This window comes from Megalops cyprinoides, chromosome 16 (genome assembly GCF_013368585.1).
Source record: "Megalops cyprinoides isolate fMegCyp1 chromosome 16, fMegCyp1.pri, whole genome shotgun sequence".
Taxonomy (NCBI): Eukaryota; Metazoa; Chordata; class Actinopteri; order Elopiformes; family Megalopidae; genus Megalops; species Megalops cyprinoides.
In genome coordinates this window covers 11008553-11032185 of record NC_050598.1, presented here as the reverse complement: position 1 = coordinate 11032185, position 23633 = coordinate 11008553, and the positions used below count along the sequence as shown (strand labels likewise).

General features: G+C 37.6%; 1 protein-coding gene across 1 annotated transcript; it reads right to left on the bottom strand.

Annotated features, from left to right (window-relative positions):
* Window positions 1-1387: 1387 nt before the first annotated feature.
* Window positions 1388-21164, bottom strand: LOC118791066 (PRELI domain-containing protein 2-like). The gene is made up of 6 exons (XM_036548308.1): window positions 20989-21164; window positions 16318-16375; window positions 15208-15281; window positions 14645-14805; window positions 10643-10748; window positions 1388-2858 (listed from the first exon to the last, which is right to left on the bottom strand). Exons 1-6 carry the CDS (start codon window positions 21061-21063, stop codon window positions 2802-2804), a joined length of 531 nt encoding a protein of 176 aa, XP_036404201.1. The 5' UTR covers window positions 21064-21164; the 3' UTR covers window positions 1388-2801.
* Between the last annotated feature and the right edge of the window lie 2469 nt (window positions 21165-23633).

The window sequence follows — 23633 nt, the reverse complement described above, 5'->3', positions numbered from 1 at the left end:
TTTAACTGTTTTGTCAGCTTTCAATTCCAGACAGAGACAGGTTCTACCAATGAGCATCACAACAAAGCATTTTCCGTTTCTACGTCTCCACCTTTAAATTATTATTTTTATTTTAATTAGTCTTAATTATTCGAGTAGGGAGATTTTGTCGCATTATGGAGAAATAACATGGCAATACAGAGAATAGAAAAGTAATGTGTATGAGAAGGGGGTGCAAAGCGGAGTGCTCTGACAGGAGTGTAAGGTTTGATAATAGACTGGAGGTAAGAGGGTGCAGTTCCTTTGATTGTCCTGTATGTGTAGCTTTGAAGCACAATTACTTGCACTAACCACACACAATGTGGCTGAACAAGTCATATGACCTGGCTATTAGCTAACTCACTGATGAAAAAATAATTATAGCTATACCTCTTGAGAATACTTCAAGGTAACATTAGGCAAAGTGATACAGTGATGTATGCTAATACATGTGTATTTCAGGTATTGGGTTGTCAGTAATTAACACAGTGGGGTAGCAACTGCTGTAACGTGACTTTTTTAACCCCAGGACAGTGTTGACCAACTATATAATTCTCTAAGCAGGACCACTCAGAGCCCCTCTTTAAAATCAATGGCCATGACAGTTTAATTGGACAAAGTTTCTAATCATTCACCAGCTGCCGTTCTGAATCTCTGTTGGCAGTATGAAGAAAATAATTAATATGCTATATATTAATTATACATAATTAGTATGTAATTATAAGTAATCATTTTTCCAGAATTTGTTTGAATTGTTTGAACAATCACTGCACATGTTGTCCAAAATTATGGACTATTCTAGTATGATGTTTATGCCTTATTATATATTTTATAGTCCCTGACATTATAAAAAATAAAAAGATCTACTTTGTCCCGAGGGACATGGCTGAGTAAACATGGTTATTGTGCTATTAACAATATTTACATGAGACTACAAAACAGGTACTCTCAATTACATGCAATGTAAAGTGGATTAAAAAAAAATTGATTGGGGAGGTACAAATCAGGTTTACCAAAACATTTTGTGCTTCTGATGTATGAAACATGAAGGTTTCACATGAATTTACTTGAGGTCAGAGATAACTTCACATTTACATATGGTAAATATAATTTTTCAACTCCTATCCTCTAAATCCTCTGAGCTATAACTTGGGAGACTGGTTATTCCCTTGGCTTTTTATAAAATTGTTAATTGAACCACCAATTGGCATTTAATACAAATATTTATGCATGAATGAACCTTTATACAACCTGAATGTAAATACACAAGTTTTGAAATTATTGATTTTTAATGTACATATACTGTACACAGCAAAGCTTTCACTAACAATCGTAAACAAACAGTAACATCAGAATATGGTAGCCTAGAGACTCATTTTAGCCCCAGAGGATATAGTCCCAAAAATAAATCACAATTCACAGGAAAGGCACTGCTGGTGGAGTAGTAACCAAGCCCCTTTGTGAAAGTAAACAAAAGCCCTATCACTTCCCACATTACAGTTAGCTGGTACTTCAAAGATTTCATTGAACCACAGTCAAGCTACAATGCAGGTTTAATTGAAGTAAAAGAAACATTTTGCAAAGACATTGGGTCGCTCTAAGAGTCCATCAAAGGCAATTCAAGATTGGCTCAGATAGCAGAATACTGCTTCAGTGGCTGAGGTACTGATGCCACCGCTAGGCTATTCTTTGACTGACATTCAACACTGCTAGTGTGTAAAAACGGAACAAGGATTCAATTAAATTATATAAAAACTCCAAAAAGCCAATTCATGACCTGAAATGAGTGATAAATTGCACTGTCCATGTAGCCATATGTACCCTGGCGTGGATGAGGAGACCTCTGTTCCCGAGTGGACAATAAACATTTCTGTAATCTCACAGGATTTGCTAAAATGTTGAAGTGGCATTCTTACCACTATAATGACGTTTCTATTTTCCACATGTTCCAATGTACCTAGATAAGAAGGTTCATTCACATGAAATTGTGATCAGTTAATTTAGAAAACTATTACACAGATATGGAAAAATCATCAGCTGTGACATATTTATGCGGAGGGAAAATGGAGCTCAGTACAGTCTATTTAGAATCTGTTTCCAAAAATGTTAATCCTGAAGCTATAGGTTCTTATTTGCCATAGTAGGATTATGAAAAAGATTTTTTTGTATAATGCCTGCTTTAGCAGACACTCATTGACAAACTTATGTACTGCACAATTTAATATTTGCTGCACTGTAATATGAATCATAAGGATTTCCTATGGCTTGTCAGTTATCTAGTGATCATCTTCATTGCAATCTTCTTCTTATTCTTCTTTATGGTGATCTTTTTATTGTAAAATAAGATAATTAATCCTTTCATTATGTGCACTGATGAGCAGGGAATGGTGCACTCACTAAAATATAATTATCTAATGTCAAGCTGAGATTTGTTTAAAAAATGCATAATTGTTTATATTCGACCGAATCAAAACTCAACAGCAGACCGCATGAGATTCAGTCATGATTGTAATAAATCTGAAGAAGACCACAGCAGCGCGGTAATGTTCATAAAAGGCATAGCACCATTGTATAATATCGCATTTGCAAAATCTTCAGTGTCAGAAAAATAATCATTTTAAACTTTGAAAACTTTAAAGCAGTCTTTGGCATGTTCTCTTAGCGTCACAAAATGTGTCCAACTTGTATGGGAATCAGTGTTGTCATTTTTCCCCCAGTTGTTGAAGCTCAAAATCCATCATCTCCAGGAAGTCGGCTTTATCCCTCTGCATGATACTTATGCTTTAGGAACAAGGACATCCATATCGCTGCTCCAAGATTTTTTCCATTATTGTCACGCTCTGTAACATGAGGAAAGTAAACATAGTTATTCAAGAAAGAGCGAGAACAGAGAAACTTTAAAAACCTATGTGCAAATGGACCCCAAGCTGTCCAAGCAGTCCTCAGCTGCTACCTTGTCATACTGAAGGTACTTCCATGCCCCAAGCTGGAGGGATACTCCTGCATTCCTAAATTCCTTCCTACCTGCCCCCTGTGTTTTCTGTATAATTTAACAGTATAATTTAACTAACAATGTCAGCGGGGGTCCATTTTCTTCTCTTGATGGCTATGTAGACTATGTAGACTATGCAGTCTACTCAGACCCCAAAATAAGATACTGCCATCCATCAGGCATATACAACATTATTACATCCCATGTGCCATTTTCAACAAACATAGCTACAGAAAGACTCAGAGAAATAATAATCCTTTTATATAGTGGTTTAACATTAGTTAAGTCAATTCAGAAGGTATATGCTGGGATTTATTACAGGTTAGTTTTATGGTTGAGGATTGGTTTGGTTATTTAGGGGATAATTAGGATTTAAGTGTACTAATCCCAAAGCCGCATTATGGCCCTTTGCCCTAGTTTCAGTTTTAACCTTCATATACATCCTTACATACATTTTAGCAGTATGTTAGCCTTTTGCTAACAGGGAGATTGGGCACCACAAACTTGCGAGTGCACTCAGGCACAAAATGAGATGGAATGGAGTGAGCTGGGTTTCAACTAATGTCTTAAGGAATATAAACGTTTCAAAAAAATAATAAATGGCTTCCACTCTGGCTGTCCTGGCTTATTCATTCTCTCAAGGCTCCCATGCACAACAGAAAGAAGTATCTGTAGCACATAAAAATCCTCTGTCCATTCATCCTATTAGATGTGAGGATTCTAACCCGCTAACATTAAACCAACCAGAAACCAGAAACTGTGGAAGGAAGTAGGAACTTCTACATCATACAATGAGTTTCTTGATTTTCAATCTACATGCTGTACCTACTAAAGAGGAAGGTAAGCAACAACATATGAAAATGTACATTTTCAGTGAAGTTACCTTTTTAATATTGCATATGTATGTATGCAATGTATATCAGACACTTGACAAATGAGGCAGCAGAAAATTATATGAAGCTTATTAAACCTTTCAATGAGCTTCATAGAGCAATTATAGCTGAGAGCTGTGGGATAATAGGCCACATTGACATACAGTATTTTTGGGGCATATTCATGTTTTTCCAGTTCACAGAAAGCATGAAATGAACTTATAAGAATATGGTTACACAACAAATTTGACAGTTTGACAGATAAAGAAGTGTGCGTTCGGCAGATAAAAAAGCCTGGCTGATTTTGAATGAAAGTTTTTTGCAATATGATACTGTTGCTGGCACCACCTTCGTTTGCACCAGTTACCCTTCTTTACAATCTGCACTTTGGTTCGGCAGATAAAAAAGCCTGGCTGATTTTGAAGGAAAGTTTTTGCAATATGATACTGTTGCTGGCACCACCTTCTTTACAACCTGCACTTTGGTTAATGTGTGATAAGATAGTCCTCATCAAAAATACACCCCAGGTGAATTGACAAGTAGGTTAGCTAAATGGGTCGCTCAGAGTAAACTATTATATTTGATTAACTGGAACAATGTGGTTGGAATTTTATGTGTCATAACTAACAGAGCGGTAAATGTATGATGTCTGAAGTCCAACCACCCAAAAAATATTTACTCATATGTACAAAATATGTATCTGCTATTGAAGGTATTAATATCAAAACGTGGCCACACAACACACAACCACCATAAAACAACCTATTTGTGCACCACTTACTCAAAAAAAAAAAAAACTATTCCAAAAGAACACAACCCAATCCTTCCGTAAATCCTTTCATGTTATTTACTGCAGAGAGGCCCACTAATGTATTTCATCATAAGCACTGAAAGAATATGAAAAAAATGTTTTCATTTAAATCAGTGCAGCTGTTGCAATGATACCCCTTTGAACACTATACCCAAGGAAAGGCATTAACCCTTCCTAATACTGTCACACAGACTCAGAAGTTGGCATGCTTTTTAAAGCACAATGCGTATCTTGCTGTCAGATGCTGAGTCTGTTAGCTCGATCTCAAGTTGAAAGGGAGGCCTTCAGAAAGGCCTACTAATTCCTTGACCATAACATGTGCCTTTATAAAATGGGAATTTACTTCACGTTTTTAATCTAAAAATATTATTTTCTTCGCTTTTTTGGATGCATAATTGATCAGTCCCAGATGATTACAAAACTTTTGTTTCAGCTGTGTTATAGGCAAACAGAAAAAAGGTATTTAAGGATTTGATGGGATTAAGGGTTATTAAAAAACAAGAGCTAAGTCACCACCGGATATCATCACAGAACAGAATAACTAAATCAATAGGTAAAAATCAATATGCATTCTCTCAAACTGTTCAAACTCTTGCAGTCCCAATGGAGCACAGATAAAAAGCAGCTTCATTTACCCTCCTTATGTGAAGCAGAGAAGCTCTTAAAATGCTAAACAAACACCGGCCCACACCCACCCCCACTCCCGCCGCCTCTGCTGAACTAGACGCCTTCAAATTTATTCACTTTGCAAACATTTTAGAGATTGCCTAAACAGCCGATTAGTTTTAAAGAAGGTCTTTAAAAGCTGTATGCAATTACACCCCATGCAGGTCCACTGGAAGAGGCTATTATAAGTCCCTTCAACAATTAAAGCATGAGTGATGAGAGTGGGACCAGGCTGCCCTCAGAGCAATGATACTACATAAACATTGACACATTAGAGACAACCATCAATATGTCATGAGGTAAGTGATGCATTTCCATGTGAGCTTTAAATCAGGGGTTTCAGCGCTTTGCCTGCCACCATTACTCACCAGCATCATCCTCCCCTGTTATCCTTCCACATAAACTTAAACAGACAGCAGGGCCTTGATGCTTATTATGTTCACCCCACTGGGCAAACATGGGGTCATTGGTTTTTGGTTGCCAAAATGAAGAATATGATTTCCATGTTTTTACAGTATACATTTTCACCTCTACAACAGTGAACTGCTGACAAGAGATACACTATAGAGAAAATATCTTAAAGATGCTTTCAAATGTATAACTTTCTGTCAGAACATAGGGGTTTGTATTGTGTAAGTTATGTGTTGACACAATTAAATACTGAATGATTCAGAGAAAGTCACAATATGAACAGATGGGACAATATGACATGGATCTTTTAAGAGCAATACAGGTAACTTGGTGGCTGGGTAGCTAACCACAAATACTGTACAGTACATGAGAATCATGCATTTATGCACAGTTATCTTAGCTAGTTACCTGTGTAGCTACCTTCATTTGTGGAATTCCCTTCTGATTTTTTGTCTGATTTTGTCTGTTTGTCTGTATAGTTCATGCACGGCATTCTCTTTTCAGTCTGGACACTTCTTTCTTCATTTTGAATATAAATGACAGGATATTAGCCTATTTTTCATGGGTACCAAGCTGTCAGTACTTGTAATTTCCAGTTTAAAAGAAAGTTTCCCTTGCCTCAGAAGACAGCAACAGACAAGTCCAAATTCAATTTAAATTTTGTGAGCATCAGTAATCACAAATGGTATAATTTGACAATGTTTTACACTTCACAGGGGTGCAAGACAAGGATGTCCACTCTCACCCCTACTATTTGCCCTTTTTCTTGAACCCCTAGCAGCTGCCAAGACACCAAAATCACTGGTATCACCACCCTGAACACAACCCATAAGGTTAGTCTATATACAGATGACCTATTACTATATACACAAAATCCTCTAACATCACTTCAAGCTATTTTCAATCTGATTGGGACATTTTCCACCATCTCAGAATATTCAAACAACTGGTCAGAATCCATTATCCTCCCAGTTAACCAGGACCAGTGGAATGCTGTGATCCCCAATCTCTCACTTAACATCCCTACAGGTAATATTCGATGTCTCGGCATTGATATTTCCTCCAACCTTTCAAAGTTGTTTGAACTGAACTTCATACCAATTCTTAAAACCACTGGAAATCATTTAAACCATTGGAATAACTTGCCACTCTTTCACTTGCGGGCCGCATAGCCGCAGTGAAAATGTCAATCCAAGAATCAACTGTTTTTTTCAATGACTCCCGTCTTTCCAACATCCAATTGGTTTTCTACTCTAAACTCAATAATTACAAAATTTTAATGGAAAAATAAACAACCGAGAATGAAACTTTCAATACTTCAGGAAAGCAAGCTGCTTGGTGGCTTAAATGCCCCAAACTTTTTTTTTTATTACTTCTTAGCTCATCAGTTACAGTACATAATGAAATGGATATATTCAGACATGCAACAGGATCCTTGGCTTGAAATTGAACGATCAGTAGGAGAGTTCTTCACAAAGACATACCATTCTTGTCCAAATCAATAAAAAAACATAATTGCTATAAGACCAACACCATTTCAACAACTCTGGAAGCTTGTTGGAAAATCAATAAGATCACCAACCACCCACTTAATCTCTGTAATCTCACACCAATTTGGAACAACCCAGATTTCTTAATCAATAAGACTACCTTCATATTTAACTCATGGAAAAGTAAAGGAATCACCCACATATACCACCTATTTGAAAATGATAAATTCTTAACCATTCATTAACTAACACAGAAATATGACATCACCCAAGAAGACTTTTTACAATATCCCCCACTTAAGAACGCACTTAAAAATAAAATACAACTTTCCAACAATAATTTGCAATCAACGCCATTAATAGAAAACATAGCATCCATTTCAACATCTAAGAAACCTTTATCTAAACTATATAAACTCATATCATCACCAAAAGAAAAAACACTATCCATCCCAATTACAGACTGGAAAAAAGATTTAACAATCAGGACTGATCTCAATTTCTGGAAACAAATATGTAGCAGCATCTACTCCATGATGAACAACTCACGAATATAGCTAATCCAGATCCAGTATAAGATTATGCACAGAACCCACATCACCAATCGCAGAATGCACCTCATGGGCTTCACCGATACAGATACCGTCTGTCGACAACACAATAGATTGTTATTATCATTCTTTTTGCAAGGCACACCAAGCCAAAATTTCTGGCAAACTGTAACAGTTGAACTCTCCAAATTTCTGGGTCACAGCATTCCACTGTCCCCACCTCTTTGCCTTCTAGGAGATCTCACACCCATCAGTCATCTTCACAACTATCACAAAACCATACTTATCACCTTGACCATAGAGAAAAAGCAATACTCCTTAACTGGAAATACAGGCACAAATTCTCAGAACAATATCCAATACTTGCAGACAAATTGACCCCCTGGCATTCCTAGCTTTCCTTCCTTCCCTATTTATTTATTTATTTATTTTTGTTATCCATTACCAGTACTCATTATTATTATTATTATTATTATTATTGATATATTTGTTATTAGTATTATTACAGTTATCACTTATTATTCACAATTATTACTACTATTATTGATGATAATGATGATATTGATAATTATTATTACTCTTACTGTTATTATTATTGTTATTAGCAATGCTACTATTACTCTCATCACATATTTACTATTTACCATTGTAACTATTATTATTATTATTATTATTATTATCATTTATCATTATTATCATTATTATTATTATGACTGATGATTGAGGATTATTATTACTACTGAACTGCAATACAGTGGCTCTGAGGTAGTCTGAACTCATACGAAAATCGATGTGATGTTTTGTGTTGTATTTTATGTTTGTATGTATGTCTATCTATCAATAAAAAAAAGAAGTCAACCAATTTCAGCTTCTAGACGAAAATAAATAAATAAATAAATTTTGTTAGCAATCTGCTCAGTGGTGGGTTTGCCGCTAGGGGCAAAAACTGTCTGTTCTACAAATCTGGATTTGTTAACAATGCCCAACTGACTTTAAGTGGTGCTTTTGATATGTACATGGATGTTAGGGGCATTTGGTAGAGGACCACTTGCTATAGTGTGGCTACACATTTGGGTTCAAAATTAGACACAATGATTTCAAAGTATGATAAAGCTGATTCGATATGACAGTCACAGCCTTTAGAAAAGTACCTTGTTTACGTAACTTCTCTAAGAAATAAATTGTTAGTGTGTAATACAGTGTAGCAGGAGGGCAATCCATCTTCTTCATTGAAACAATCCCTAAGACAGAGAACCTCTTGTCACACTGTGTATTAAGTGCTTCAGAACAGTTCATGAGGGGATGTCATGCTGGAAAAGAAATTAGCCTCCTTCTACAGGAGACCTTAAATATACTGACTTGTAATTTAACTAATATTAATATTATTTTTAATCCCCATCAATGAAGGATTACAGAGATAAGGCATTAACAGACAGGTTAAATGTAAGTAATTACTACCGTACAGGTTCAGTGCTGACTACACAGAAGGATTATGTGTGCAAAATATGTATGTTTCCGTTTTTACCTTAACAGAAATAAGATACACTATTCTACAGGGCAACACAATCAATAACTTCATTCGATTGTCTGTGCTTTTATCCAAAGAGTAATCCAAATGAGCAATTCAACTGAAACATGTAAAGGAATGTTTGAAGCGAACAGAATTTTTTCCCTCAGATGAAATTACATATAGGAAAAAATCCTGACGCACATGGAATGAAAATTTATCAACAGATTACCAGATGACATTGTGGGTATACTCTAATGTTACAGTAACTGAATCTCCAATTGTGTTCAAAATGGTTTTAGTTACAACAAAGGCAGTGGCACTGCCCTATCATCAATATCAAATTGCACTTGAAAAGGTTTTCCTGTTGCCATTGTATGCATTTTGACAAATGCATCCTGTAAACAAGAGTGCTGCATAATCATTACAAGAAGGCTTGCCAGAGTGCATAGCCAAATGAACACTGAATAAGCCATGCCTATTCTGAATGTACTCACAGTTAAAATTTATTCTCCACCTCTGCATAACTACCAGTACATCAAATGTAACACAGAAAAATCAGCTTACAGAAGCCTGAAGACTGCCTCCCACACCTTAGAAGTTGACTAAAGAGGAAGTTAAAAGGCAACTTCATCCTAAATCCTAATGTACTGTTCTTCCTTACAGATGGCCAGAGCCTTACAGTAGAAAAACTGTTGAGTTGCTAAAATATGCCATTCAAACACATCACCAGAGAAACCAGAGTCTAGTGAGAACAGATGACACTTTCATAAGTGCATGTGAAACTTCTTCAAAGTGATCATTTACATTTTGTAAGTTACCTACAGAGATCAACAGTGGGTAGCTTTGGTTCTTTTGATCCCACCACCAAAAAAAAAAAAAAAAATCTTATGTATTTTGTGTGACTGATTAAATTGTGCAATTGGGCTCTGCATGGATTATTCACTCACTAACATTCACTCAATCAAAAATGTTTTCAATTAGCTTATATTCTTAGTGATTAATACTAATTAAGAACCTTTCAATATGGGTGATTACTCTAGTAAGTAGCACCATATAGGATGTAGGAATTTTGAGGCAAGACACACTTTAAAAGCTGACACATTAGCATAAATTTTTGCCTACTTGTTTCCTCCAGAGCTTTGGTTATTCTTTCATGTGACATGAAACAGAGCCCTCTTCAACAGGAGAGACTGGCAGCACAAAACGGATGTGAATCCATCTGTATTATCGTGATTATCATATTATCATCATTGCTGTATCTCTTTTTCTTAAATGTTTATATGGAATTTCTTTGCAATGTTATAACCGTTATTGGCCTTACCTTCTTAATTCCTTTACTGAAGAAGGACTGTGCAAAGAGCTCAAACAGTCTGTTGAGTCTTCCTACCCCAGTGACTGTGACACTGCCACTTTGTAGGAACTCAGTCCTGCAACACAGAAACACACAAAACACACACACTTGTGAGACTAAACCAAAACAAAGTCCATAAGAAATTTAGCTGGTGACCTTGTTAGTGGCTGGAAACAGACTTCACAGTGACCAGGTACTAAAACCATACACAAGCAACTTTTTTCTGTTGAGCTACAAGTCTGATTAAGCATTTCCTGTGGGGAGATAAAGCTTGAGAAATCAGATCACATACACTGAGCTAGAAGCATCTCAGAGTTAAGACAGCATCTTAAATAAAACATGAAGGCCACTGGAGTGTTCCTCCTTGTGCTGTATGTGTGACAAGCAATAATTTTACAACAACCACGCTCCTCATGTCGCCTAGGGAGACCTGTGCCTCTATCCCAGCTGTAATATGGAGCAAAGTGATCAAAACATCTCCTTCTGCATTTAAATTCCTCTGCTGGAAGCCACACCATTTATCCCTGTTCACCTACCCTGATGTTAATATATTGACTTTTGGACTTGAAGATTTCCTGTGATATATCAGCTTGGTCAGTGGGGCTGACATTAGAGACAAAGTAAGAGCTGTCAGTGGGCAAAAGGTAAGTGCTTAGTTTCACTGGAGACAGCGGCAGCCAACACTCTGGTCACATTTGCAGCAGAACTGACCACACCAAGAGAACATGACAGCACAGTCACCAGTATACTGCATTGTCAAAATATTAACAATTAAAATTTAATATGTGTGAATCCAAGGGCTTTCTGGTTGTTAAATATAAACCACATGCCTGGTTCCACCCTTTATCGCTTTGCTGACACAAGCAACTATGTAAATGGAGCAGTTAAAGGTAACAGTAATCAAATGTCTTGTGCCAGGTTTGTCTCCTCCGTATCAAGATGACATGCAATCAGACCTATTGAGTGGAGTGGAGGAAAAGGTGCCCTTTAAATGTACTGTGCATGTATGGAGTCATGTTTCACTTCCTCAAAGGTTTCAAAGCCATTCAAATCAGAGCACTTTCAGAGGACAGAACTGCATACTGCAACCCGACATTCCAAGAGATGAGTGACAAAGGAGATAGCAAATATGGTCTGCATTGACATTGTCTTTAATTAGCTAACAATTACGGAAACATGTTCATAATCCATATTTTGGGATTTTTTTAATCATGTTCACACATTTTTACAGTTTTCTCAGAGTACTTTACACAACAGAAGATTGGCCTTTCATTTTACTTTACATTCGGCTTGCTGTTTGAATGCTTAGCTTCAATACTCCTGGTGCCCTCTGTATTTCAATTCAGTGCCTACACTACATTCTGCGGTTGTAAAAATCCATGAAATCCACCATTGATGGATCACATGTAAATCACTGCAAGGCAACTGAGTACACACAGTACTCAAGCCATCAAAACTGCACAGTTCAGCCCAGACTAGCATCATCATTTCTCAAGAGACAGACACAGCCCATTACATAAAGCATTTAGTGGAAAGGCTGGCTTTCTTATGCTTAGTGACAAAACTAAAAGTGCTATCAGGTGATTTGACGAGGCACCTCATTAACTCCCATTCTTGAGCTCACATTCTGTGACAGTTGTCCAAGATTGTTTAAAATCACTACTTAAGCCAATCGTGGTAATCCAATGCAAATAGAAACCAAGAAGAATCTAAAAATTGGACTCTTTCAGCAGCTAATCAAAAGAACTGATTAATGATTAATGTGGGAATATGTTTCTATGGAATTTACAGTAATTTTATGTCTCAAAAGGTTTATGATACACACAAAGATTATAAAGCATACTGTAAAAGCAAATACATTTTGTTGGATTTTGGCTGTGTTTATGAACCTTTTATCTACCGTCTGAGAGTTGCTCTGAGTTTTCAAAATGACTGCCTTAAAAATATAATCACAATAATTAAGCAGCAAACAAGAGACCATTGCGAGAACCTGAACCAGATATCAGTCTTAGCTCAAAACTGCAAGCTAAATGCTGTTGCACAATGGCAGTTTAAAATGGGCTATAAATTTATGACCAGACAAAAATAATAATAGGCTCACCTCTGCTTATAATTGCAGCCCTCATGTTAGAGCTTTCAAGCCTGTGTGGATTTAACCGATGTTCAATTAGACACTGACTGCTGAACTGACTACTAAATCTAATAAGTAAATGTAGGCAGAATCAGACCCAACCATAATTCATATATTTTTTAAGCTATTATATAGAAATCTGAGGCATATGTTTACTGCTGATGCTCAAGAGTCACTTGTAATAGAGGTCCTGTACTCGCCAAGCAAAATAATCCCCAAATAATATCCAATTTTATGCAGACATTTAGATGTATAAAACAACGTTGGAAACCATTTCTGTTTATGATCTTTCACAATACATTCACAATGTATGTAACACAGAAACAGCCAGTGTCGAGAGAATTTTTACCGTGGGACCAATTTCAATCAATAATTATCTGCATGAAAAACAAATTTAACTCATAGATATTAACATTTTCTTTGGTGGTGACATTGCTTTTACAGTTAAACCAGATCGTTTTGTGGGTCTTGGCTCAATTAAAGTAGTTCTATAAATGACATATTTAAGAAAAATGCAACAATTAGTGGTCAATGCCCCCTTTGGGAAATACACCAATTTTTGTTCACTGTGGTTGATTCTTAGTTCAGGAATTCCTGTAAAGAAGGTGCACTGTATCTGCATTGTATTCTTCCATAAAGCACCTAAAGCAATCTAAAATATAGACTACTATGAACATTGCACATGTCAACACTAATGATGTTTATATATCTGTGTCATAACAGGATTATCTGTCTTCTAGAGTCCTGCTGTAACATAAGATAACTGACTCCACTGGTGAAATTTGTCTCTTTTGATAGACACAGTTTTCATTGGGAACACTAGATTAAAATCAATGTCTACACTCAAAGTACAAAGACCAAATAACATGGAATGACATGGACCAAATGAAATGGAATAAATAAGGCAGAGAACTTTTGGACATTTTTTAATCAGCCTTTTAGTTAAAATCTTTGTTTTCCCTGTCATTATGCCCAGCAATATAAGCATAATCAAGCAAAGCTGTTTGGTTCCCATCCTGTTAATACTTTTTGTGTTAACACTAAGAATAGCACTACAGAGGCAGATATGTGGAGATCCCTGGGGTCAATGATAAAAAAGGTCAGCGGGGTAGTGGCGAACAGATACTTACTAGACCAGCTTGGACTGATCTGAGCAACAGCTGGACTTTGGAATACTCATCAAATGTTTCAAAAATGAAAGGAGACCTAAAACACATATTCTGTAGCCAGGATGAGGAAAAAAAGGTTGGGTTGAAAAAAGCCTTTACAGTTGACATTGATTTAATTGATGGATGTTTAATTAAAGATAATAAGGCTTTAGCTGGAACTACATCATATAGACATTTTTGGTTTGAAAAGGGGACAAAACTGGGAAAATATTGAGAGAAGTTAAATCCTTGATAAACAGAAAAATACAACTATTTTAAATCAGAGGTAAGTGGAATAAAAAGCATTAAAGTCTTCTGCCATGAAGCCCTAATGCAATGCACAATAAGGTCCAGAGGCCAGAGACTCACCAAGCACTTAAGCTACTTTTCATAGACGTTTCATGGTGAGGCCAGATGGGACATCAGACATTAAAGCATTTCATCTCCCTCATGAGTTTCTGCTGTTCATTACTCCTGACATTTCAAAAATTTTTTTACACATGCATAGTATATTATTTCCCCTTAAAATGCCAACTCCTATCAGTGTACAATGCATCAGAACCACCTCTAAATTGCAACATAATTTCGTTACATGTAATTAATTTCATTTCCCTGAGGTTAGAAAGCTAGAGAGCTGCTATATGTGGAAGGGTCTGAGATGTACTGCGCTCTACAACCCTGTGGGACACATACCAGTTGGGGTTGGCTGCGCTTTCCCTAAAACTGGACACCTCCTGTAAAGTGCCATATTGGGTCCATGTGAGACAGCGACTCTTGATGTTCATGGTCCTCCGCTTCACGTCCAGCCAGGACTCCTCCTCCATGTAAATATCATCTACATTCATAACATGCACCTGCACGGCAATCGCACAGCACTAGGGTCAGAGCGGAGCGCGGGAGAGTGGGTGACTCAATCAAATTCTGTTTCCAGCTGTAGTCATGTTTGGAAGTTAAGATCCTAATAAACACTTACCATGAAAAACCTTAAACATCCAGAGTAGAGATGACTAAGATTCTAAAACGTTTACTAAACTGTGACTATTAAACTCTTTGTGCACATGCTAGAGGTCTAACATGACCTGTATATCATGAGACTATGATCCTCAGTGAAAATTTGCAGCATCTTCTTTGCTTTGTTCATTAACTTAACTGGTCTAAAACCATTCTCATTTTAAAGAAGAAAAGTTTGACAGTAGCAATCTTTTTGGCAAAATAAGTCTATCATATGTGCAGAAATTGAAAAGAACTTACAGTACCTTTCGTAGGATGCTGGGAAGCACATTATTGCAGGTTGCTATCCTCTTTCTGTAAATAATTCCGGAGACATTGTCTAAAAAGGGATTGAAATGAAATGAGCTCAACCAAAGGAACTCAAAATTCAACCTGTCAGTCTGTCATTTTCTCTAAAACAATAGCTTGCATTTGTTAGTTGCTGAGATATGCTATTTTATTCATCTGATGGTCAACACACTTCAAACTAGATGTAAATCTTCCATAGAAGAGCTAATATTCTTATGTTCACCACACACGTCAGACAGACAAAAGCCCCTGTATTTCTGAGATAAAACATGGACTTAACTTGTAGGTAAAAGGCATAAACACACCACCTGCCGCAACTTGCCCCACATCACATTAACGACACCTGTTTCATGCTATCTGCCAATGGAATGTATAAGGTCGCTGCCTGACTGAATCCTAAAGCTGAAAAATATCCTGATGTCACAAAGGATCATAACACAACCAAAAGAATTTTATAATGACATCTTACATTCACACAGCCCATCAATTGCTCAAAGAACACCTAGAACATGCATTAAAAAGTGGCAACCACTGAACATTGGTGTTTTTACCCAAATAAGGGATGAAAAAGTAATGACAGCACACAAGTCTTAAGTGCAGCCCGAGCTCTAAGGCCCATGTTTGACACAGGCCATGTCATCCACTAAGAAGGACCACTGCAGCAGTACAAACTGGCTTCTTTCTTCTTGGGATAGGTGTGGCTAGATCAGTTAGGGCTTCCTTGTTTTATCATTCACAGGCACCCTGTGAATCACCAGACACCTGTGAGTTGCTCAGATGATACCAGTGGAGTGATGGCTATCTTCAAATGAGTGCCCACTTCATCCTAGAGCTCTGTGCGACTTGTAGTGGGGAAAAAACAGCTGTTGGCTGCATGTGAGTGTATTGGAGGATTGCATTCATCTCCCTTCAGCACTCTGCAGTTTTCCTGGAGAGATGAGCCTAATATACAACTTGAGATTTCATATAGGGTTGTGTAATAAAGGAAAAATCATAACAATGGCATTGCATGGCACCTCTGTTTTGCACTGTTACTTAATGAAAGCCCGATTCTGTCAGAGACATACCTTTCTTTTCTTCTACTGTTTTGATACCTCTGACGTGTTCTTCAAGCGGTGTGGGATACTGCAAAGCAAACATGAATTAGCATTTCTATAAGAGCAAACAGACATCATTGAGAGACAACATTGCAAACCAGCCTCTACAGTGGAACCTATTCTTTCTGCTGTCAAGTATTTTATGTTGTCATTAGGCATCACTATAAAACATCAACACAAAGAAGCCTTGCAGATAACATAAAAAATGCCTTTTTGTCCAGATTCATGAATGGGGGTCTAACAAAGAATGTAGGGTGTTTACAGAAAGTTAAATAGTTCAATAACTCAATGTCTGTTAAAAAGATTGTTTGATTTGATGTTGTGGATTAAAAAGAGTTCAAAATCTATGAAGTTCTTCATTAGTAAGGACTGGAGACAAGTAAAACACACCTAATAGCCTGGCACAGATCTAATAGTTGCGGGTAATAAAGGGGGCAGCCCAGTGAAGTTTCAACTAATACCAATAACACCGACAATAATATTAATATAACACCAATAATAATCATAACAAAAGTGTTATGATTAGAGAGAGCTGTGAGATTGTGAGGACACCAGTGGAAGTACAGTTCAGGAAGTAAACTTCAAGTACAGATCAACTCAAGCCTGTTACAAAAAGCTGAGGAACGCAAAGAAAAAGATGGTGAGGTGAAAGATATATAGAGGTACAGTGGTTTTGGGACGCCTTTGGATTTTTCTGCATACCTCATTAAGATGCCCTGTTTCTGATTTTGTGGATACTGGGTGGCAACTGAGGGTCTAGCCTGGCACCGAGCCCCAGTAAGTTAACCCTGAGCCCTGGTCCATGAAGAGTGAGGATACTACAATTGCAGGTCAGTCTAGATTTAGAGGACAGAAGCAAGGCCAGGCAGAGTCTTAAAAAAAGAATCTCCTTGGCAACATTTGCAGCCAGCACTGTTACGGGGCACTGATCTGGGAAGAGATACTTGCAGCTGAGTCTAATGGATGCTTTCACTGCATACTTCTTTAGTCCAGAGAATAAAAGATGAATGGCTCACCTAGAAACAAAAAAAGGTTATGCCATTTTGTTTATTATTATTGTATCTTAAGAATCCAATTATTATTGTAACAATACACCCCGATGATGAGTCTGCATCCTCATGTGGAGGATGTTAGTCAATATTTTAACATTCCCTATATGGTGAATCGTTTTTACAGACTATTGATAAAATGTACCATTTATGTCATGTAGAGAAGCCCCTTTTTCAATTATGTTAGGTACTATCAAAGGCTGCTGTCCCAGATTACTGTGTTACGTGTTATGTATATCTATATACGCAGCCATGACAAGACATAGACAATTGAATATTAATAGAAAACACTGAACAGCTGTTTGAATAGTAACTAAACATAGTACACTGGACATATGTAGATCAGTAGATCAGTGAGTTGCAGGCTCACCAGAAACACTTTATGTAACATAGCTAATCTAGTGGCTTTGCATTGGCACCATTAATTCCCTCAGGGAAAATTCTGATGCTGAAGTATTGATACATACCAGTCATTTACTACAAGGCACAAAGGATGGATTTTTGTTGTGATGGCCTTTTTCACTGAACAAAGATTTTTTTCTTGATCACCCATTCTCTTACTGACTTCATTTCCATTATCCAACAGCATTGAACAAGCATAAATTACAGGTAGATAACATCTGACTTTTTTGAACCTGAATGGTGATGTTCAGTTGTTCAGATTCTTTTTATATGACTCTCATAACAAATGAGGCAGACATGAATTCATTGCTACATGTTCCATCTCACAGATCTTCAGCGTCCTCAAGTGGCTTGGGATTCCTTTATGAAATAAGAAGCAAGACAGATCAAAGCAGTGCAAGAGATAGATAAAAGTGAGAGATGGAAAAAGGGCTACATTTTACATTTTAAAATACATGTTTGCAAAGCTCTCCATTTCAGTTTTCCATTTTGGCAACACACTTTTCATGTAATGGGCCTAAGGTTTAGGTAAGACTAATGTCTAATGCTGTAATGAAATTGATTGATAAAAACATCTTAATTTTAATTTAATGAGTATGTCCAGTATCTTAATGCTTTCTATGAACTATCCACTGTTGATATGTTTCGTATCCATAATAACTCCCTGAACTTGGCCCTGCATAGGCCACATTTTATCAATGATGGCCAAAAATCTGGCTGCCCTATACTAGATAGTTATTACAAAAGAAGGGACAGTAGGGTGAAACTATGATGCAATGATTCATTCTATAACCTACAGGTTTGCTCACACAAATCAATCTTAAATTGCTCATTTACATTTACCTACTAGTCACTTACTAGTGTCTTGATTTGAAAGCACTTAATATAGGGGGTGGAATATGACATTGGTATGGTAAGCAGATTTTATACTGTCAGCAATCACACCTGTCAACCCACTTGGTTCATGGATTCAGAGGCACATATTCAGTAGGTGATTTGTTAGCCTAATTTTTAACAGGGGAGATGGCAGATGCACACGCAGCACCCTCTCTGCTACTAACTAGGGGATGGAGAGGGGGGATGGCAGGTTAACGGGGGGGTGCATTTTGGTCATTTAGCTAACAAGGGGAATAGCATCCCCCCTCAAATCGCCTACTGCATATATTTAACCAAAATCTCACTGAGACTCTGATGATCTTTTGGCTTAATTATTTATTACACTATATATAATCAAGTAGGGATGCATAACCATAACCTCTGTAATTCTATGCTCATTTCCACTTATGTATTCAGGTGCACTTGAATGTGGTCAATCTTATAAGGTTGCCTCCAGGTACATTTGGCTGCCTTCGTCTCGATGTTGCCAAGGTGTGGTTGCACTACATTTGGTGCCTTGGTGGTAGTAGATGTGTTCATGGAACCGAAGAACTGCAATGTTCTCCTATCTCAAGAGAACATGTTCTCTTCTCACTTGGGGAAAAACAAGTGCATTCCTTGACAGGCTGTAGTTGTCACTGTGGTTGCTTATTTACTTATGGAAAGCTATTTTGTCCCATTTGCAGTGTTTATTTTCCTTGTTTACAGAAACTATCTTCACAATGGAGAACGTATTTATGGCATATATACTATAAAAAGAAAAATAAATTTAAAAACTTAAAAGTGCATGGGTTCATCTATTATGTATATACATATGCCAAGGATATCTGTTTATGGATGCCTTCACCATATATTCAATAAATGTTTATTTTTCTCACAATAACCCCATGTCCTTTGGTCTGATATTACTGGCACACTGTGAAACTTTTAAACCATTTTCTCCCAAGCAGATTCAAATTTCCATTGCGATGAGATGAAAATAGCATTGCAGTGCATTTTAGATCAAACCACAGCCTAAAAAATAATCCAGCTCATGTCACTCCCACTCGCACACAAGCAGTGGGAGCTGCGAAGAGAAAAAATAGCAAGTGTGGAGCTACTACTATTTTTGACATCCATTTTTAAGAGCAATTGAACAATAAAAAGCACTTTTAGGGAGTCCAAAATACAAACTGTGTGCTAATCAACTGCAACATATCATTGCAACCTGCTGAAGCCATGTGATCAGGCCCCTTGTCTCTATGGAAAGGTTTGCCATTCAGTGTGGCCCTTGAAATCAAACACAGAACAGGCATTTTAATCACTGTTTTGTAGGCAGTATTAAAACAACACAGCAACAGATGGAACTTCAGTTTCAGCTTGCAATAAATGGAGACTCGATTAGAGCTTCACTTTTCTGCACAGAAGCTCATACATAGCGTTAGACTGAAATACGGATTGGACAACATCAAAACTATCCTTTTCATATTCTCCAGGGGCGAACATCCTGCTACACTGTAGGTTTGTAATGGCAAAGCTCACTGTCGGGTGACAACATCTGACTTCAAAATTATCACTAAATGATATATCGTTTACATTGAACAGATCTGAGTAAAACGAAAACGGGCCTAGTGAAATACAGGCATACTCATAGACAGTTCAGCGGAGTGTCAGGTTACACTGAGAGTCGCGTACAGTATCAAACAAGTAATGAAAGCCCCAACAGATGCCAGGTGCACCGTAACTTTTAAAGGTAGCCCAGAGCAATGACAGCACCAGCTGTTCTGACAGTGCCCGTTTTAAAACATGCAAAATACGAAATCAAGATGCGACCAAGAAAACCAAATTAAAATTTTATAACAGTCACGTCTGTTTTCTTAAATGTACACCCCTCATCAAACACGGACATGCAGCGGAAAATTGTTCATCGTGAGCATGATTCACCGCGGTGAAAGGCAACGATGCAGTACGTGTCCATCCGGACAGGACAAGGACTTCAGTGTAAAAACATAACCTGACAAGAGCTCATGCAAGGTCGAAGAGTTGATCTGGGCTTGTTCTGGTACAGAACAAAAAACAACATTACCACGAGGCGCAGTAGTGTGAGTTTGTTCGGTATTTCAGTATAGGACGGCCATCCCACGTTGTATCAGTCACGTACGCCAATTCATGGGAACACTTCGTTATACTTTTATGCTATATGGAGTTTGCATTGCATAGTTCTGAAACTATTTCCCCAATAGCATAATGAATAGCATAACTCTGCTAGTCTCTATATTATACTCCAAGGAACACACTGATACACTACACACCGTTAATAAATTGAGCACAGTACCTTGTTCAGATGAATGTCTACCACGCGCTCGAATGGATATCTATACATTTTCCGTGTTTCGACTGTAATGACCATTGTTGCAGTTACCAATACGACAATAAAATAACTACACACAATCGTCAAAGTCTTGTGAGTCTATCAAACAAATTAGCCAATTGCGACAAACAAGACTTTGTTCCCAGATTATCTCGCGTAATCTGACTGGAGGGGGAGAGAGAGAAAATACATCCGCCGCACGCTGTATGTATCACGAGCAAATTTTGGCACAGGGACAGGAACGGGGTGACGGTGTGAGAGGTAAATGACTGCTACTGCTAAAATCCAGAGGCCACATCAGTAATGCGCCATTTCAAGACTTTACAGTGCGACTCCTGTTGTTCCGTTTTCTTGCAGCGAGCACTGGAAAACGAAACTACCACTCTCCAAAAAAAAAAAAGAAAGAAACAGTTCTTATAATTTTAGTTTGTGAACATGGTCTGGACCAGTATGTGGGTTGTTGGGATTGTTTGTTTATGTAGTCATTTGTATCAGAAATTGGAGAACAGCGAGTTTACCTTTCATGACCCGTGTTTATCGTCTAACCTCCATGTAACTTCCATCACTTCCGAGTCACATAAAGTGACCTTAGTGCGAGATGTCGAGTCTGTCAAAAATTCAGTCAGTGATAGGAGCTCCAATTTCATGTAACCTTTTAAAAATAATGGAGGACATTAAAATACTCAAAGAACTGACAAAGTAATCTCGACCAGTTTTCACTGGCGTCATGAATACAGGACAAAGCTCATCTTTTATCTTTTTTTCTTACTGTGGCAGATTTCTGTTGTTAGGGATTTGGAAAAGCTGGTTTGTCATTTACTTATGTAGCAGTACCTTAGCTCCACCAGTACGCCATGCTGCTTCTCCTACATATGTCTTACCTTGTCTTTGTTAGTTTATGTAATATAATCATGACACCCTACAAAAATAATTAATTTTATTTAAATCTTTTTATTATTTTTTATCTCTTAGACAGTCAGATTTATCTCAAGTTTCAGAGTCAGAAAATGTGCTAGCATTGACTCAGATTTATATAATGCCCCTTGACACCGCTGTGAGAACTTGAACTGCCAGTCTGCCATGAAGAGAGCCGATCATTTCTGCCTGTCTGCTGTCAAGAAGGCCGATCATCTGTACATGCCAGTCTGCCATCAAGAAGGCCAATCATTTCTACCTGTCTGTCATCAAGAAGGCTGATCGTCTCTCCTTGTCAGTCTGTCATCAGAATGGCCGATCATCTCTACCTATGCTTTTTTTCCATTCCCTTTCCCTCTTCTAAGCCTTGCTGAAAAGAGCATTACCTTAGACAACACTGCCGCCTTTACTGCCCTGTCTGCAGCCTACACCCTTCTCACTCCATTCTATCTAGTGGCACAGGGAATGGCACTAGGTCACCAGTGTGTCACTGCTGGAATACTGTTACCCCCCCTCATTTCATTCTTCTTTTAAAAATGTCAAGATGAAGAGAAACCAACATGGGACCAGAGGAACACAGGGAGATGTCACCCATGACCACAGGGACATAGCCCTTGTGTCACAAGGTAAGGTATGAAAAAATGGTCTACAAGGGGTCAGAGAGAGCATCAAAAAAGAAAGAATAGTAGAGTGAAATTTGCAGCAGGGTGGCAGAAGCCTGGAGTGTTATTTAACTAGCTGAATAATGTTGCTGAAGGTAAATGTATGTAAGAAGAAGATTTTAAGACTTTGGCACTCTAATCAGACAGTAGGACAATACCTTAAGCAAAGTGGCAGCTTTATCTGCTTTATCTGAGGTTAGGTGAAAGGCTTGCCATTTTATTTAGAGTCTGTGCTTGGCTCATCTTTTGCTCACACAGAGAGCGGTACCTTACCTTCTCCTCAAACCCTCATTCTCTTGAGAGTAATCATCTCATCCAGCCAGATTCTGAAGAAGGGTTTTGTAAACCTCTTTCCTCTGATGATTCACAGATTGCTAGTGTGAAAAAACTCTTTACAGTTCTGTAAAGCAGATTATTGCTTGGAGCACAATCCAAGGTCATTCAGGTCATAGGAAAATGCGGTTCTGTGGTCAGCAGATTCACATCTCAATGACAGCTCAAATACAGTCCCACACACAGTGAAGCCATGCATTTTTAAGCTCCATGCACAGAAATAAGAGGAAATGTACTTGTTTTACTAAAGTGCTCTGTCATTACTGACCTTTGACACCACTGAGTGGCCATATCTATCCAGGATTTACTAAGGAATAATGCACATCCTCTCACATATTACTGCTTTTACAAAATGGATCCAATGGATGCTTATTTTAAATGGTCACTAAGGATTTAAATCTCATATAAGAGGAGAGCCAGAATTCACTACAAGCTTTGTGGATTAAATAAAATGTCTTCATTATATCAAACAAATTAGTCTGTTACATTGTCAATTTCATTACTTCACTGTCTGGCTAATTAAAATGAGAACAAAAATTACAATTTTAAGTTTACATTTAGTTTCCATCTATTTCTATCTTGTTGTGAACAATTCATAAAGACTGGATATGTCAAGATTAGGCTATTAAAGTGGTTAGCTACTCAGCTACAGTGGCTAACCTGTTGATTCACTTGGGAAAACATGATATACCTACTGCC